Source organism: Budorcas taxicolor, chromosome 13 (assembly GCF_023091745.1).
Source record: "Budorcas taxicolor isolate Tak-1 chromosome 13, Takin1.1, whole genome shotgun sequence".
Classification (NCBI taxonomy): Eukaryota; Metazoa; Chordata; class Mammalia; order Artiodactyla; family Bovidae; genus Budorcas; species Budorcas taxicolor.
The window spans coordinates 54952912-54972141 of record NC_068922.1 but is presented as its reverse complement, the minus strand read 5'-3'; the positions used below and the strand labels follow the sequence as shown (position 1 = coordinate 54972141).

The following is a 19230-nucleotide window of genomic DNA, read 5'->3' as shown; positions in this document are numbered from 1 at the left end:
GTCAAAAATGCCACAACCACCTTGACAGGCAACAAGCACTCAATGTGGAAACCAAGTGGAAACAATCACCTTAGCCCCAACCTGCCTGGCTCACTGGTCACTTCCCTCAGGCCCCCAGAGCCAGGCACAACCGGCCATGGCACCTGACTGCAGCTGCAGGGACCTGCCATGGGCCCTCACCAAGGTGGCAGAGAGCACCAGCCTCTTGGGGACTGTCTGGGGGAACTCACGTGGGGGGCCTTACCTCCACTCCCCCCAGAGCCCCTACAATAGTAGCAAGAGGTCCACACCCATGAGAGGGTGTCTGAGGGATGCCCCATGTGCTAGGTGGTGAGTAACATAGGTCAAAGTACCAAGAGCACAGACACCCCCTGGCTTGCTCTGGTCCTCTTCACACCAGTGCAATTCCCAAGCTTGTCCACGCCCGAGCACAGGCAGCTGGAGGGCTGCAGGGACCCCTGGCACTTGGCTGAGGATAGCCAAGGTCACCCCAGTTATCTTCCATCATCTCCCCCAGGGCCACCCAGAACAGGGAGGGAACACAGCATCCGCACAACACGAAGACCAAGGAGGGGGGCTGTGCCCCCATGGCTCCAAGCAGCAGACACAGCAGCAAGAGTCCTCCTCCCACCAGAGCGGGCTGGTGGGTGCCTAAGTGCACACCAAGAAGTGAGGGGGGGGATGCAGGATCCTGCAGGCGCCACCACAGGACCTCAGCCCTCCTCATCAAGACAGACACCAGCTAAGTCACTGGGCTCTGCACAACAGTCAGGAGAGGGCGCCATCAGACCACAAATCTTGTCAACACCCATACCACAAAATTAACAAGAGGAAGATCAGCAAGTCCACCAAGAACCACCACAAAAAGTCAGAAAATGAAATCCCACACATATCAGGGCCAAATGCAATCTGGAAAAATAAGCAACTACAAGACAACACTTTCAACAAAAAAATGTACTTACACATTTGAAAGTATGAAAATCACCTTGAATCAAAACCTCAAAATATAAGGGCAAGATAAATTAAAAGCCAGAAAGAAATGAGAGTTGACTGACTCAAGAAAGAAATGAGGAAAAAAAGACAAAACTATCTCATACAAGAATATAAACTGTAAGGTGCTCAGGGGAGAAAAATCTTGAATAAAAATTCATAAGAATTCAGAAGAAAAGCAGAAAAACAGAATAGAAAGGGGACAAAGGGAAAAAAAAAATTAAAGGGCCAGGAAAACACAGGGTAAAGGAAGACACGGAAGGGGGACATGCACTGAGCCATCGGAGCTCCCAGAGAGGGAGGCAAACGTGAGGGCAGGAGTTTATACTAAACCATAATCTGAGGAAACTTTCAAGAAATGGAAACCAGAAAACCAAACCTACATGGACAAGGCAAGTGGGCACCTGGGAAAATTAACCCATAAAATCAACTTTGACGAAGCCTCATAAAACTGTCAGTTTTCCAAGATAAATTAACCTGGAATCAGGCTTTCCCAAACCCATGCTGCTGCTGCTGCTGCTAAGTCACTTCAGTCATGTCCAACTCTGTGCAACCCCACAGACGGCAGCCCACCCTGTGATCCTCCAGGCAAGAACACTGGAGTGGGTTGCCATTTCCTTCTCCAATGCATGAAAGTGAAAAGTGAAAGTGAAGTCACTCAGTCGTGTCCGACTCTTCGCGACCCCATGGACTGCAGCCCACCAGGCTCCTTCATCCATGGGATTTTCCAGGCAAGAGGACAGGAATGGGGTGCCATTGCTCTCTCCAAACTGAGCCACTAGGGAAACCCATATACAGTAAGCAAGGAAAAGCATTAAAAACATCACTGAAAGCAAGCATGAACCAACATTTTTATATCCAACCTGACTGCCCTCCACATCAAGGCCACAGAAAAACCATTTCAACTCACAATATGGCGGGGGACTCTGCACCTGAGCTTGGTGAGAGCTCGGCCAGAGGTCAGGGTCATCCCAATGAAAGAGAGCAGAGAATTCACAGAAGAAGGGAGAAATAAGCATTTATAATATAAACGCACAGCTGATGCGACAGCAAAACTGAGGCAGTGGCCAGGAGATGACACCGTGTGCCATGACAAAGCAGAAACGACATGACAAAGCGTGAGACGGAAGGGGTCTCAGCACCCACCAGGGGGGCCGTGTGGCTGCCTGGGGCCGAGGAGAATGCGGACATGAGCTAAGACGCCCAACAGGAGACGCACGTGGAAACCTGGGGTAAAGACACCCAAACACATACAGAAGTGACCACCAGAGCAGAGACACAAACCTTCCTAAACACAATTATCTCAAATTAGGGAGCAAAGACTACACATCACACCAAAACACAGCAACTGTGAACAAAAATAATCATCACAATCCTAAGAGTCTGGGACAGAGTCTGAACCCACACGTCAGCTGTATCAACACAAATGATGGGCTTAACTCGCCTGTGATAGGAAAACACTCGCCAGCGCGACTCAGAAGACAGGACCCCACTGCACACTACACAGAGGTGCACCTACAGGAGGGGCCACAGGCCCAGGGGGAACGGAGGCTCCAGACCAAGGGGAACAGAAGAGCAGGGGAAACAGGCCTGACTGAGGACAAGGAAACACCAAGCCCACGGGGCACAGACAGACACTCTGTGATGCTAAAAATCGCAACTGACCGTGAAGATACAACACTTACGGATATGTACATATCACATACCACAGCAACCCCCAGAAGCGCAGAACCTGCAGGAGATGCGAGGAGATGAAGACAGAGATGCTGACAAGAGTAACTGTGGAGCTCCACATCCAGCACAAAACACACCGGGTGGATGAAGATAAGCCGAGACAGCCGGTATAATCCATGACGTTCTGTAAACCCTATGAGAGCCGCTACCCTGTCCTGAGAACGAGCGCCCGCAGCGCGCTCACAAACACCGAGTATCCCTGCTGCCCAGCAGGCCTGCAAAACTCAACAGCATGCCAGCACATGGTCCCACACGTGTCCCAGCTAGAGGAACCACGGCTCCAGGGAGACACGGCCGACCCCTGGAAGACGTGAGGTGAGCCTGGAATGTCTGTGCTGTGGCAAGGTGAGAAACCTTCCAAGGGCGGCGAGTTAAGTGAGAGGAGAGAGAAGCCAAGCACAAGGGGCCTGTGGTGACTGAGCAGGGCCAGGACAGGAGACCCCACTGCAGCCCCCGCCAGGACAGAGGCAGGTGAGGAATGGAAGAGGTGCAGCTAGCAGATTCCTCCAACAAAGGCCCAAGGAGCGCCCGCCGCCCCGAGCAGGGAGCAGTGACACCGACCGGAAGGAACAGTGGTCGGGGGAGCACAGCCGCAGAACTCCCCACAGGACGCTCATGGAGAGAGGAGATGGATTTTCCAGCAGGGACACCTGCAAGCCCAGCTCCCAGATGCCCCCAGCTCCGGAGATGGCGCGCCGAGGGCACAGCATGGCCGGGGCGGCACCCCAGCCACGATGCATCACCTGGATTTCACCGAGAGGAAACTGACAATGCACCCAGAACAGGAGACTGTCCAGCAAATAGCTGACACACTCTTCCAAGTGTCAGGTCAGCAAAGACAAGGAAGCACGGAGGGCTACAGAGACCAAACGCCAGGGCCCTGCAGCATCAGTGGAGAGCAGGAGCCATCAAGTACAGAGGAAATGTGCAAAAGCCACATCTGACTTAAAAAATCCAAACTACACAAAGAACTCTAAAACCTCAATAACAAGAAAACAAACAACCCCATTTTAAACGACCTTAAAAGGCACCTCACCAAGAAGATATGTAGATAGCAAATAAGCATATGAAGAGATGCTCCACATCGTATGTCATTAGAGAAACGCAAATTAAAGCAGAGAGACGCTACCACACAACCATGAGAAAGGCCGAAACCCAGAAGACTGACAACAGGAGCGCTGGTGCGGGTGTGGAGCAGCAGGAACGCTCATTCAGCGCTGGGGGGGGGAACGGGAAACGGAGCAGTCACTTGGGCAGACAGTATGGCGGTTTATAGCAAAAGTAAATGTACACTCACTACACAAAACTGTGCCCCTTGGTATTTATCTGAAAAAGTTCAAAACTCACACCCAGAGAAACCTGTACGCAGGTGTTTACAGCAGCTGCATTCATAACTGCCAAAACTCAGCAGCAACCAAGATGTCCTTTGCTAGGTGACGTTTAAGTAAAATGTGCATCTAGGCAATGAAATAGCGCCAAAATGAAGTGTGTTATCAAGCCATGAGAAGACATGGCGGAACCCTAAATACATTCAAGTACGTGAAAGATGCCAGTAAGAAAAGGTTACATTCTGTCTGGTTTCAACTCTATGACACGGGCAAAGATAGAACTATGGAGTCAGTAAAAAGATCATGGGTTTCCAGGGAGTGGGGGAGGGAGGGATGAACAGGCAGAGCACAGAGGATTTTCAGGGCAGTGAAAATACTGTGTGTGTGACGCTATGCAGGTGGATACATTAGTATATACATTTGTCCAAAAGCACAGAGTGTACAACACAAGAGTGAGCCCTGATATAAACTGTGGACTCTGAGTGGTGATGGCATGTCAATGCAGGTTAGTCAGCTGTAACAAATGCACCATCTGGTGGGGGCGTGGCTGATGGGGGAGGCTGTGCACGTGGGCGGAGGAACAGAGGCATCGGGAAAACTGTACTGTACATTCAATTTGACCGTGAACCGAAAACTGCTCTCAAGTATGAATTTACTTATTTTAAACTGATTCTGAAAAACAAAATCCAGTAATGTCTTGAGTTCAGTTATCACAGCACTACACTACTTCACATCATGAAGCTGAGTAAGGGGTACACGGAAACTACTCTTCATGTAACTTTTCTGCAAGTCTAGAATTGGCTCACAATAAACGTTCTTAAGACATAGCCTTAAGGATATAGTCCTAAACTAAAAGAAAAAAATTAAGCATTCTCTCTGATGAAGAAAAGCACTTGAAGGACTTTTTTAAGCTCCAGATTTTGTGTTCGTTATCACACACAAAACTCACTTTTCCAAAAGTCCAAAATCAGGCACACCAACAATACATGAAACCACGCCCCCTGGGCCTTCAGTGACATGTCTCCACTGTCTCCTCAAGGTGCTCTATCCCTCCCAACTCCACTCTCCTCCCCACACCCACACCCTCCCCGCTAGTCTCCTTTGTAGATATTTCAATGCCTAAGACAGAAATTAATCAACATGCCCTTCCCCTAGGCCCTCCCCTGCCAGCACAGGGACCCAGCGGCCAGAGTGGTTGTGGGACTGGTTACATTGAACAAAAACAAAAAGAACCAAATATTCTGAGAAGAATGGGAACTTGACGTCTCACTGCCTGTGAAGGGACTCCTAAGGAAGGAAGGGGAGGAGCCTGGAAGAAGCCCTGAGGTCCTAGACTAGAATTTCAGGATCCACTGGAACGCGTAGGGTCCTTCTAGATAGACAGAGGCGCACACACGCACACGACTGTGCACAAACACACGTTCCAGTCTCTTGACTGCTGCGGCCTCCGGAGCCTGGGACAGGGACCCTGCGGCGACCAGCACGCACAGAGCTCAGACACTCGTCTCCAAATATCACCCTCCACTGCAGGGAAGCTCCCAGGTGCCACGTGGGGAGGGCAGGGGAGGCACAGTCACCCGGACACCTCTCATGCTTACAGGTTGAGGGCAACGTTTCAAAAGGATATAGAACCAGCTCGAAGAAGCTTCCACTGATCAATCTAGAAACAACGAGAGCATTGATTACACCCCCTGAACACAGCAGGATCCATGTGTCCACACACGGTGATGAGTGGATGGATGGATGGAGGAGGGTGGAAGGGAGGCTCTTCTTCACAGCAGAAGGCAACCAGTAAATGTGGGGGCATGATGGACACACAGCGCCACAGCGTGGCCCCTACCCTGGAGGTCCTGATGCAGCGGGAGCCATGCGTGGGTGCTGAGGCCGGGGGAGGGGTGACAGGGACAGAGCAGTGCGTGACCCTGGACCCCTCCTCACATGACACTAATAAACACCAAGGGACTAGGCAGCTACACAGTGGGGAAGGCTGCTTTCTTAACCAAGCACTCAGTCACGTAATCAAGGCTAAGGTCACCAGCAACAAGAAGTCAATACTGTCGGCCTGATGACATTGAGGCTTGCCCAACAGATCAAGAAGCCTGTCCTCTCTAACACCGTCAGGAATGCAGGCATCAGGCACAGGCTCACAGCACATGCCAGCTGGACACTGCACACGCCCTGGACAGGTGGCGAAGCCCAAGCAGGTCTGGGGACCCTGGGCCATCAGGGTGTGATGTCCTGATTGCGGAGGGGAGGGGGTGCAGTAGTAACGCAGGTGCAGTAGTAACGTCCAGCATCATCAGCATTTAGGGGTGATGGGATATCCATCAGGAAAAGACCTTGTACACATCATGCATAATACACAAGTGCACAGGCGTGTATAGAGAAGAGGTGCTGAAATAGCGGTGCTAAGTGTTCAGAACCGAGGATATGGATATGGAGATTCTCACACTGCTCTTTCCACTTTTCTAAAGATTTGAAACTATTATAAATTAAAAGAAAACATACTGAAAAATGTTAATCAATACTTTCTGGAAAGATGGTGCCAGCGGCATCAGAGGTTTTTAATCTTCCCAAAGGCCAAAGAAAATCCAGAGCAGCTAGGAAGCAAAACCAAACGCCAGCAGGCAACACACAGAACAAAACCAGTGGAGACGAGCTGCATGCAGCCACAAGCCTGGAGACTACCTCAGAACTGTGCAGAAGGCTGCCGGGCACCCGTGCAGTCTCAAACCCGTGGGGTCTTCACCAAGAAGAAGGGCAGGTTCACCGGAGAGCAGCCACGAGACCGGGCTGGTACTCTGCCTGTGGCCTTGCCACCAGGAGCTCTGCCTGTGACCAGCCAGGGGCCCAGACAGAGGGGACTCTGTGAGGAGTGTACTCCTCTGAAGCCGAGCAGGACAGGACAGAGGAGACAAAAAGGTCCAGCTGAGAGTCGAGAGGGGCAGAGCCAAGAATCACAGACAGCACATCTGTCACCACGTGGAAACTATGGAAAAGGAGCTCGGCGAAGCCAGCAAATCTTCAAACTGCCTCCTCCTGAGGTTTAAGACCGCACAGTTCACACGAAAGTGAACCACGAAAAGGCTGAACCCCAGACAAGCTGCCCTAAGGAAAAATGAGAATACAGAGCAGACCACCACCCAGAGAGATAATGAAACACACCAGAAACACAAGAAGAGATCAAAACTGTCATGTCTATTTCCAAACAGAGGCACTGAGAAAATGATACAATGCATGAAAGAAGAACATAAATCCGAATCAGCAAAACTTGGAAATGAGCTGACAAAGTCAAGGAAAAATTGGCAACAGAAGAGAATTTCAGTTGAGAAATGAAGACTACACTAAAAAAGAGCCCAGGAGCAAATAAAACAAGACACTAAGGAAGAAAGAAGACAGTGAGGATGATAAAAAGCACCAAACTTTATAATTTAAAGTGTTTTAATTTTGTTTTTTAAATATAAATTTATTTATTTTAATTGGAAAAAGCACTAAACTTTTTAAGAGAGAGATTAAAACGATCTAAGGGAACAGGCAAATACTGACAGGAGACAGGAAAGACACAACATAAAAATAACAGGAATCTCTGAAGAGGAAAGCAAAAACAAAAACGGCATTCAAGAAGATGTTCCCGAATACAAAAACGTTCAAACTGCATGCTGAACAAACACAACCTCTCCCCAAGAACCACCACCTTTTGAGGGAAAAGAATTCTGTGGGCAACTTCAGGCAAGAAGAGCATACGAAACACAAGAGAAATAAAATCAGACAGTCATCAGACAGACAGCAAACAGGGGAAAATATCTAGTGTAACTACTTACTCAAGGAAGAGTCTCAAGCAAAGAAAATGTGAGCCAAGAATTTTATAGCTATCAAAACTGTCGTCAACATGCACAAATCTGGGGAACTCAGCCCCCAGGAAACATCCCAAAAGAATCCAACAGAGAATAAGATTTGGAAAACCAAATGACTAAACAGATACCCACACACACTAGTCAGTATTAACCATCCAGTTACTGATGGAACTAAGATTACCATGAAACAGCCGTGTGACGTAACCAAAACACGCGCAAGTGACAGTCCTTGCTGGAGAACAGCCCACCCTACGTCCTCACTCCCGGTGTCCAGTCAAGATGCCAAGGCCTTTCCTAGGAGTAAGGATCATACGCTATCCAAGACCCACCCTGACCTCAGAGGGAAGGCAAATGTGCTGACTGAGCCCCGCTGGGTGGATTCCCACAGACCCTACTGAACAACAAAGCAAGACACAAAACACACATGTTCAAGATGAGCAGCCGGTTGCTGAACTTAAATAAGCACTGACACTCTTCAGAGGATGATGATACATCGTTCACAACGTCCAGCATGCAAGTGGCAGTGACTAGACATGCAGAGAGAGGGGAAGCTGTCACCACAGTTGCAGGGAAGGGCAGTCAACAGAGATCAAGACAAGATGACCCAGATGCTGCATGTGACAAACCATCAGAGCAGCTTTTACAAAGAGGTTCCAAGGATGACGGGAAAATCTGGCCTCAATAAGGAGCAGACAGGGAAATCTCAGCAAAGAATCAGCAATGATAAAAAAAAAAAAAAAGATCTAGGCAGAAATCCCAGAGCTGCAAATACGTCAACAAAGGAAAACTTCACTGGAGAGGCAAGATGACAGAGAATCTGAAGACAGATCAGCAGAGGTTATCCGGTCTCAAACAGAGAAGAAAGTGATTACAGAAAAACAGATACAGACTGAGACCCACAGGGCAATATCGGGAGAACTAACAGAGGTATACCTGGGAAACCAAAAGACTGAAACAGAGATAGGTTTGAGAACTAAAGGCCAAAGTGCTGCAAATTTGAGGAGAAACAGTGAGCTACTGACCCAAGAAGCCCAGAGAAACCCCAGCAGAGGGCAAGGGAACCAAGTCTAAACAAACAAAGACAGCAGACTTCCAAGAAGCAAGACCGTCATCTTGAAACTCATGACCAACAGGAAACAAGGACTGAAAACCACAGTGGAACCCCGAATACTATGCAACAACTTCTTTCAGGATGCAGATGGTCACACGTTCATGGCTGTGTTCAGGTCTAGGAAAGAATAAGAGCTCTGTAATTCTGCAGAGCACACTGCGACATCTCCCATCTTCTTGGTGAGCTGGAGCAAGATAACACGGCTAAATGAGAATAGGAGCTCCCTCGGAAAAGAGAGAGAGACCAGCACTAAATTAGGCCTCAGGAGATAGGGAAAATGTAAAGGCAGCTAAAATTCTCAGTATCGCTTATCCCTGTTTGTCATTCTATTAAATTTAGTTATACGTATCTGGATTTGCTTGGCCTATTCAAGAAGGTGAGAGAAATTAACTTTAAAAAAACAGAGTTGAAAGAAAAAAACTGTGACTATTCAGGGAAAATTTCATTCAAAATTTTAAGGAGGAAATTCAACCACTTTCAAGTAAACAAAAGCTGAAAGATCCCATCACCAAGCAGACTGCACTACCAGCAACACTAAATGCTGTCCTTCAAGCCAAAGAGAAATACTGCTGATGGAAACCTGGAACTCGAGGCAGGAACACAAAACATCAGAAATGGCAAGTCAGCAGGTAAATATAAAAGACAACGTTCTCTTTCTTCCTGAGATTCACAACTGGCAGTTTAAAGGAAAAAATCATGATACTTTAAAAGAGGGTTTGTAATTATATATAAGATACAAGAGCAAACAAAATGTGGACCAACAGAACCAGGCCACAGCTTTCCTTCGTGCTGGCATCTGGGCTCACCTCACGTCCACACTCAAGGAGGACAGTCACCTAGGAAGGTCACTCTGCTGACTGACTGCCCCGCATGGTCTCCAAAGTCAGCCTAAACCTCATTGTATAGGCTACAGATTTCAAACCGCCTCCTGCAAAGGGATGGCTCAGGTGACACCCACAAATAGGCTGATTTGATATAAAGCATCGAATGTAAAACGTATTCTGAGGGCGGTGAGACAACATGTAAATGGTGCGAAAGCCTGACTCCCTGGAGGGTGAGCGGGAGGCTGATGCCCGAGGCCCTCCAGCCCCTGTCCCTGCATCCGAGCGGTACCTCTGGTCCCGATCCCGGTCCCGGGGAGTCCACTTTCCTCTTTTTCCGGGGCCCGATGGCGGCTAGTGCTGTGAGGTTGGCATCTCGCTGCCTCATCTGTGCCAGTTCTTGTTGCTGCATCTTTGTTTTGAAAAGCAAACAGAGACTGTCATTTCATGAACCTTTTTCTTACTACAAGAAGAAAGTAGTAAGTCTGTCTTTCTTACAGACACCAAAGGGTTTTCCATATTTTTCTAAATTAAACTTTTAGTTTGACTTTTTTTTAAACAGTAAGCATATTTTACAATCACAAAAGTAGTAAAGCAATAATAAAAAAATTTTTTTAAAGCTCAGAAAACATGAGCAAATTTTGAGAGTATAGAGATCGGATACCCTGAATGAGAAATTACCATGAAATGTAAAAGGAGGACACAAACGGTTTGCACAGGCAAACACCTGGAGAGGTGTCAGTCACTACGTGGAGGCCCACTGCAGGTATGCCATCACTTCCTCTCTCACCCATCAGCGCTCAGGCTGAATACAAACACACTTTCCAGTGTGCCATGCAGGTTCCTGGACTAGAAAAGCTTACCTCCTTTGCCTTCTGTTTCAACCTTAACTGTTCTGGATCTTCTTGTCTGGATCGAGACTATTTTTTCAAACAGGTAAAAAAAAAAATAAGTTATGACCTAAACATTTCTCATCTGACAAACATGTTATCTTATTCGTGACATAACAAAATCTAAGTCTTACAACAGAAAACGTCAAATTTTTTAAATGCTTCTGGCCAAAAGATAAAAATTTATCATCACAAAAAACAAACATTTTTGAGAAAATCAATACCACTTGGACAGAAGAACCATCATGTGGCCTGTGGCAGGTCTGCCAACTGCAGAATCTGATGTGATATGGCATGAGGATGGTGGCTGCAGGGCTCCGCTCAGCTAGGGGACCTGCCCACACAGTGAGTGGCTGCTGCTGTTGGAATGCTCCCTGTCCCGTGCACCATGTCATGAGGTCACCCTCAAATACCGCTCGGGCTCCTGGACACCCCAAGCATGTGTATGAGCACTCGGGCTCCGGGACACCCTGAGCGTGTGTGTGAGCACTCGGGCTCCGGGACACCCCGAGCGTGTGTGAGCGCCTGGGCTACTGGACACCCCGAGCGTGTGTGTAAGCGCTCGGGCTCCGGGATACCCCGAGAGTGTGTGTGAGCGCTCGGGCTCCCAGACACCCCGAGCGTGTGTGTGAGCGCGTGGGCTCCCAGACACCCCAAGTGTGCGTGTGAGCGCGCAGGCTACTGGACACCCCAAGCGTGTGTATGAGTACTCAGGTTCTGGGACACCCTGAGCATGTGTGTGAGCACGTGGGCTCCCAGACACCCCAAGTGTGTGTGTGAGCGCGCGGGCTACTGGACACCCCAAGCGTGTGTATGAGCACTTGGGTTCCGGGACACCCCGAGCATGTGTGTGAGCGCGCGGACTCCCAGACACCCCAAGTGTGTGTGTGAGCGCTCGGGCTCCCTGACACCCCAAGTGTGTGTGTGAGCGCATGGGCTCCCAGACACCCCAAGCGTGTATGTGAGCGCGCGGGCTACTAGACACCCCGAGCACAGTGTGTGTGAGTGCTCCGGCTCCCAGACACCCTGAGCGTGTGTGTGAGTGCTCCGGCTCCCAGACACCCCGAGCGTGCGTGTGAGCACTCGGGCTACCGGACACCCCGAGCGTGTGTGTGAGCGCTCCGGCTCCCGGACACCCCAAGCGTGTGTGTGAGCGCTCCGGCTCCCGGACACCCTGAGTGTGTGTGTGAGTGCTCCGGCTCCCAGACACCCCGAACGTGTATGTGTGCGCTCGGGCTACTGGACACCCCGAACATGTGTGTGAGCGCTCCGGCTCCCGGACACCCCAAGCGTGTGTGTGAGGGCTCAGGCTCTGGGACACCCTGAATGTGTGTGTGAGCGCTCGGGCTACTGGACACCCCGAGTGTGTGTGTGAGTGCTCCGGCTCCCAGACACCCTGAGCGTGTGTGTGAGTGCTCCGGCTCCCGGACACCCCAAGCGTGTGTGTGAGCGCTCAGACTCTGGGACACCCCGAACGTGTGTGTGAGCGCTCGGGCTACCGGACACCCCGAGCGTGTGTGTGAGTGCTCCTGCTACTGGACACCCTGAGCCTGTGTGTGAGTGCTCAGGCTCCCAGATACCCCGAGTGTGTATGTGAGCACTCCGGCTCCCGGACACCCCGAGCGTGTGTGTGAGCACTCAGGATGGAGATGGGAAAACTGAGTGAGCCGCAAGCACTTGCCTTTGCTGCCCGCATTAAGATCTCTCTTTCCTGTTCGTCTTTTCTCTGTTTTTCAATTTGATCAAGCTGTTCAAAAAATTTGAGCTGAGCCCGGACATCACTTGCCTGTTCGTATCTGTCATCATCCTACAAAAAAGTGAAAACACTGTTTGTCATAAACTTGGGAGCCCAGCCAGACAGTCGGCGTACTGCTTCCGGCCTCCCTTGGCCCAATCCCCAGGCTGGTGCACAGACTCCAACGTCCCCCCTCCACCTCCCAGCTCCACATCTGATAAGTGCTCTGGACGCTCACATGCCATCACAGGTGAGTCTCCTTGGGGCTCACAGGGAAGTTTCCATTTTACACACTTTGGCCATCACTTTTTTTTTTTTTTGGTGCCGCAATCCAGGACCGAACATCACTTGATTTTTTTTTTTAAGTGACAGCTAAAATTTTTATAGTAACATAAAAAAAAATTTTTTTAAAGCAAACGGCTACATGCTTTTATTCCAAATGCTGCTCTGAAGGCAGTGCCTGGTAGGGCTCAGCAGGCACCTGGCTGCTCCACGGTGCCCTGAAAGTGGACCTCCACAGAACAAAACGGAGTGCTATTCCAAGTCACAGGTGGGCGGGATCCCCTCGGGTCTACAGGGACAGCTGGGGCCTCAGGTGCAAGGATTCCGGGGGAGTGGGGAGAATGGGTGGCAGACTCCACCCACTGCAGAGCTGAAGAGGCCCCTGCCTGGACCAGCAGATCAGCTCTTTAACCCAGAGGCCAGGTCCCCTCGGGATCCTCCTCCCCAGCCAGGCGGATGGCACCCAAGGGTGCCATGAGGCTGAAAGCAGTAGCCTCTTCCCCAAATCCAGTTCTGGGAAAACTCGAAACAGGCTGGACACCTGGCTGCCTAACAACAGGGAGTGTGCCCCAGGGAAACGGCAGTTACCTTGTAAGAGAAGTTCTTCTGCTGGGCCGTCTCTGATATCTTCTCCACCAGGTTCTGCAGCCTCTGCTGCGTGGCATGCGACACATAACTCACCACGTCTGGGTGCAACTCCGTGATGCCATGTTTCTTCCCTGGGGACAGGCAGCACTTTACCATCACTGGAGCTCTGTTCTTCCCTTCACTGTCTTCCTCTTATTCACTGGTTATGGCTTTGTGCAACCCAAGGGCACCCCAGGCAGGCCTGCAGGGGAGGGGGTCTACACCTGCTTCCCTGAGACCACCACTGTCAACCCCATGGAAAGCACAGCCCTGGCAAAACAGGTGACCAGGAACAAGGTGTGTCCCCCCAGCCCAGGACAGCACCACACTGAGCGTGCAGTTGTGGTCCTCGCCAAGCCCACACAGGGGGGCCGACATCCCAGGGCTGTACCTATTTCTAATATCCTTCTCTGCAGAGGTGCCGGGAGTAGGAAGGTCTCGTCTTTGCAGGACCTCGTCAGGGTGCCCACCAACTCAGAGTTTGTGGCCAATATCCTCGCGCTTTCTTCTGACAGGTTCACTCCAGCCATGGACGCTACGTCATTGATGTCATCATCGTCCCTTCAGGAAACAAGAGGCAGCGACTCTAACTCAATGAGGGGTAGCACTCTGCGGAACTCTGGCCCTCGAGCACTGCTTTCTAACCACTGGAAAGGCACTACCTTATCCTGCATCCTCCTGACCCCCGCCTGAAACCTGCAGCCTCGCGAAGCGCCTGGTCACTGTGGAAGAATCGGTTCTAGACAACAAGACCTGGGCGCTGGGCGTGCTGCTGCTATTGTGTATCACTGGCCCCAGGCCCCAGGGCAGGTGGGCAGCCCCAGCCGTGGCTTTCCCAGAACTGTCACCTGAGTGTTCAGCAGGGACCCAACCCCACCAGGCCTATCTGGTTGACCTGCTCTGCATAGCTGGCTCCCTCACCTGCAGAAGGAAGCATGGCCTCTGGGAGCCCTCGTTTCTTTCCTCTCTGACCCGCCAGTAGACGTGTCTCCCACCTCCACAACCTCCCTCACCCTCATGAGCATCCTTCCCACCCTGCCTGGCCCCCACCTCCTCGCCCTGCCTGGAGCCCAGCTCTAATGTGGGCCCCGAAGGCTCCCAGTGCTGCCAACACCAGGCCTGCTCCCTAACCGTTTTGGGGCCGGAGCGTCCGTGAAGGGAAGGACCAACAGGCCCCCAACATGCGCCCACTTCACCACCTCTGGACTGAAACCAGAGGAGATACCGCAGCCATTCCTAGGGCAACACTCAGACCAGCTGCCCGTCAAGAAACCAGAGCACAGAACCTCTAAAGCCTCTGAAACTGATGGAAGGTCACAGGATGCGTCCTCTATGAGGACCAAGATGCACTCAGAAGGCTGAGCCATCGTATCTCAGAAACAAACCTCCTGCCAGCTTGCACAGAGTCAGCTGGCTTGCTTCCCACCCTATGTCTGCAACAAACCTCCCCGAGTTGCTTAGTGGGAAAACACACGCATGGAGATCAGAGCTGAGCGTGGAGGGAACACAGCTTCAAAAGGCGCCACAGAGCAGTCGCTCCTAGGCACAGGCCGGCACCCACGTGGCCTTCCCTCTGGCGCCTCTTGTGCACACTCCTTACCGAAATGAGCCTCCCCCGGGCTCCTTGAGTTTATTTTTCTGTGCAGCAGCAGCTTGTGCGGAGACAGTAGAAAGAGCTTTGGTTCCAGGTAACACAGCAGGTTTCACCACAGGGACTGCAGAGCAAGACACAAGAGTGTACCCCCTGCACAGACTCGCGCCAGGGCTGAGTGGGCTGAGGGAGGCCATTACCCCCAACTCGCCACAAGGAAGATTCCTAAACCGTAAGAAACACCATTACTAACTCTAAACTAGAGTAAAAATGTAGGGAGCCTCTCTCAAGCACTTTTTTTCCTGCACTTCATCAAACTTTCCGAGGTGTAAGAATGACTGCTGGTAAGGAATCCCATCCTCTAAAAACCATGCTGCCAGGGTGGGGACTGAAGGGCACATGTGAAGCAGCCAAGCTTGAGCTGTGAGTCCCACAGTGATGAGGACCAGGCGGACAGGGTCAGGCGCTCACCTGGCTGCAGCTGGTTCAGCTGGATCTGCTGGGGCGTGGTGAGCACGATGCGGTTGTGGGGCTGCCGGAGCGCGACCATGGGCGTCTGCGTCAGTGTCACCTGCGGCGGCCGGATCAGCGCTCCAGGCTTGGGTGGTGGCTGGATCACCTGGAGAGAGCCCGCGGGGCGCGTGAGCACACACCCCCACCCCCAAGGGGGCTGCCGGCACCCGTCCCCAGCCCAGGGTCCCGGCCGTCCAAAGGGACCGGGCAGGCTGGATGGTACCCCAGGTCTAGTGCCTCCACACCACCTCGAGCTCCTGGAGCAGAGCCGCATGTGGGGCCCTGAGGTCAGCGCCCAGGGGACACGGTCCGGAGAGCTTCTGAACCAGCGGGAACAAGCAGCTTCTCCCCAGATGCCAGCACGGGTGCCAGGGCCGCCTGAGACCCACCACAGCCTCAGGCCAGATGCTCAAAACCCAGCTTCTGAGTTTTACAACAGTCACCTGGGGGCTTGCCCTGTGCTACAAGCACTCGAGGAGGGGGCTGGGGGGGGGGGGGTGCCCTGGACCACATTATGTCTGCAATAAATCCTGTGGAAATTCACAACATCCGGAAGAACAGATGCACAATGGCCCCCAGAGGTGCAGGCCACGTTTTGGCACAAGCTCAGGGAAAACCTCAGGGTTTCCTGTCCCCACAGGCTTCAAGGGCAGCAGGTGATGATCACAGTGCCTAACTCTGCTGTGTCTCATCTTTCTGCTGCAATGAAGCATGATCAAAGCAGAGCCCTCCCCTCTGGAGGAGGGGCTCAGGGAGCCCTGCCCTTACACTGGCCCAAGGCACACCGGCTCCAGCCGTGGCCAGCACACACTTCTCCATCTCTATGGAGCCCATCTCCCTCACCATCAACGAAGGCAGAAAGTAACACAGATTTCAACTTGAGCAGGTGAGAAACCAGGACTCCGCTCATGACTCTGATCACCCACCTGAGTATCAGTTGGGCGTTATCATAAAATACACACTCTACAACCTACGAAAGTAACACAAAGACCTCCATTGTTTCATTAAAGATTTTAACTGTCTATAGGAACATTCAAAAAAATCTAAGATCATGACATGTGGTCCCATCACTTCATGGCCAACAGATGGGGAAAAAGTGGAAACAGCACCATATTTTCTTTTCTTGGGCTCCAAAATCACTGAAGACAATGATTACAGCCATGAAATGAAAAGACACTTGCTCCTCGGGAAAAAAGCTATAACAAACCTAGACAATGTATTAAAAAACAAAGACATCACACTTTGCCAACAAAGGTCCATATAGTCAAAGCTAGTTTTTCCAGGAGTCATGTACAGATGTGAGAGCTGGACCATAAAGAAGGCTGAGAGCTGAAGAATTGATGCTTTTGAACTGTGGTGTTGGAGAAGACTCTTGAGAGTTCCCTGGACTGCAAGGAGATCAAATCAGTCAATCCTAAAGGAAATCAACCTTGAATATTTATTGGAAGGACTGATGCTGAAGCTGAAGCTCCAATACTATGGCCACCTGATGTGAAGAGACGACTCGCTGGAAAAGACCCTGATGCTGGGAAAGACTGAAGGCAAAAGGAGAAGGGGACAACAGAGGACGAGATGGTTGAATGGCATCACTGACTTAATGGACATGAATGTGAGAAAGTTCTGGGAGATGCTGAAGGACAGAGAAGCCTGGCATGCAGCAGTGCATGGAGTGGCAAAGAGTTGGATACCACTGAGCAACTGATAAACAACAGTAGGAACAAAGGACCTTCCCAGGTGAAGAATTTGTCTTCAGTCCAGGAGACACGGGTTCGATCCCTGGGTCAGGAAGATCCCCTAGAGGAGTAATGGCAAGCCACTCCAGTATTCTTGCCCAGAAATCCCCATCGACAGAGCAGCCTGGAGGGCTACAGTCCATGGGGTCACAACGACTGAGCAAACACACGCAACTTAGGAACAAAACCCCTTTGAAATTGGAGAGAAAAAAAAAAAACCAGCAACTGCCTTTCTATGCTTGGCGAACTCCACCTGCCTGCCGGAAGGTTCAAACCTCACTCTTTCCAGCAGAGACGCCTTCTCCACAGCTGCACAGCCAGAACCTGGATCAGAACCACACACCAATCCACCATCAGCAGCTGCAAACCTGGGAATCTCCAGGCCCCAAACCACGGCTGCAGAGCTGGGTCCTAAGCCATGAAAATTGACATGCCCAACACTCAGCACTTGTGTTGGTTCCGTGTGTTTGGGCCGTGGCTCCTATTTGAAGACAACGCCCGGCTGAGATGCACCACACACATGCTGTGTCCACTTAACCCAGGGACACCCTGAACCGTTGTACAGATAATGGACATGCCAGAGGGTAGAAACAGACAGGCTTACTTTGCTTTACTGAGAAATAAACTACGAACCTGCAGGGCCCTCATCTCAACCTGACAGTTCCCTGCTCAGGATTTAACATCCCAAACTCCCCCTGCCAGTTTCTCTGGGCTGTGGGCAGGTGGGCGGGTGAGGAGCAGGGCAAGGCTCGGCCTTCATACCAGCGGAGTGGGCTGCCCCTGCTTGCCGACGCCCACCTGTGTGGGCTGCGTGAGGCTGATGACAGGGGGCTGGAGGGCGCTGGTCACGGTGGCCGCCGTCTTCCCGGCCGTGCGCTGGACCGAGCCACTGAGCACCACGGCGGTGAGCGCGGTGGTGGCCTGTGAGGCTGGTGGCTGCTGCTGGCTCTGCTGGATGAAGGCTGCGGAGTCGGGGGTCAGCTGTCTCAAGGCGGGCAAGCTCCTCTGGGCGGAAAGACAGACATGGGGTCGGCTGGCAGCACGACCCCTTCCTCTGACCCAAAAACGCAGGACCCTGAGAATAGGCCCCAGCGTCGGTGTGGGGCTTCAAGGGGCCCAGGGTCAGCACCCCACACTGTCACTGCCGCTGGGCAGGGCCACCCTCAGTGAGGACTGGCTGGAAACGTTTCAACACCAATCAGAAGCGGCATTTCTGACAGGCGGTTAAAGCGCATTTAGGGCAGCAGAGGCGTCTGAGCGACACCTGCCTCCCAGCAGTGCGGCCCCCTTCAGCCTCGGGCACACGGGCCGCCCTCTAAGGGGACAGGGCCCTTCTGGATCCTCAGGTACAACACGACATTGTGGTAGCAGCAGTGGGGGTCTCGAAACTTACAGGAAAGCCTCCAGAAAGAAAACTTGACAGTCTGCCTCAGGGGCTTGAAAACTGCAAATGCACGGGTGACAACCGTGCAAGTCCACCCCTCCCCAGAGGAGCCTCCCCACCCCCACCCAACACTGGGCGCTCGCAGCGGCCTTCGGATTACCTTCAGGAAAGGCACAAGGTAAGGTTGAGGTGAAGAATTAAGTTCTCGGTATAACCTACTAGTGAAATCTTCTGCTTCGATTTTTCCATCCTTAAAGACAAAATTCACATTAAAATTCTTCTGTGAATACAAGTCTGCACACATGTATCTTTATTCAGTATTTCTCCAGTCTCGAGTTTTACAGTTATTCCTCCCTCCAGGCTGTGGGCTCAACTGTGCCATTCCTCAACTTTCTTACTACCACCACACATTAGGCATTCTGCCAGGAGACAGACAAACCTAAAGGTACCCCCGAGACCAAGTCAGAAGGTAAGGCAGGCCAGCGACACCCTTCCCTGGAGAGACCACACCTACACTGAGACCCCAGAGTAGCTGGGGCGCCAGAGAGAGAAGCGCGTGCCCAGATGAGAAGGGCCACAGCAAGCAGGCATGAGCCCGGGAGGACCAGAGGTGGGCAGGGACAGGGCAGCACAGGTG

General features: G+C 51.6%; 1 protein-coding gene across 1 annotated transcript in view; it reads right to left on the bottom strand.

The window, feature by feature from the left end:
* The window catches only part of TAF4 (TATA-box binding protein associated factor 4), a 65878-nt gene that overhangs the window by 3551 nt on the left and 43097 nt on the right, over positions 1 to 19230 (bottom strand). Inside the window, exons 6-14 of the mRNA XM_052650799.1 lie at positions 18754 to 18843; positions 17972 to 18214; positions 15435 to 15582; positions 14973 to 15087; positions 13764 to 13933; positions 13334 to 13464; positions 12410 to 12535; positions 10702 to 10758; positions 10131 to 10250 (exon numbers count right to left, since the gene is read on the bottom strand). Coding sequence (XP_052506759.1) covers positions 10131 to 10250; positions 10702 to 10758; positions 12410 to 12535; positions 13334 to 13464; positions 13764 to 13933; positions 14973 to 15087; positions 15435 to 15582; positions 17972 to 18214; positions 18754 to 18843 — 1200 coding nt within the window. The remainder of the gene's footprint in view (positions 1 to 10130; positions 10251 to 10701; positions 10759 to 12409; positions 12536 to 13333; positions 13465 to 13763; positions 13934 to 14972; positions 15088 to 15434; positions 15583 to 17971; positions 18215 to 18753; positions 18844 to 19230) is intronic.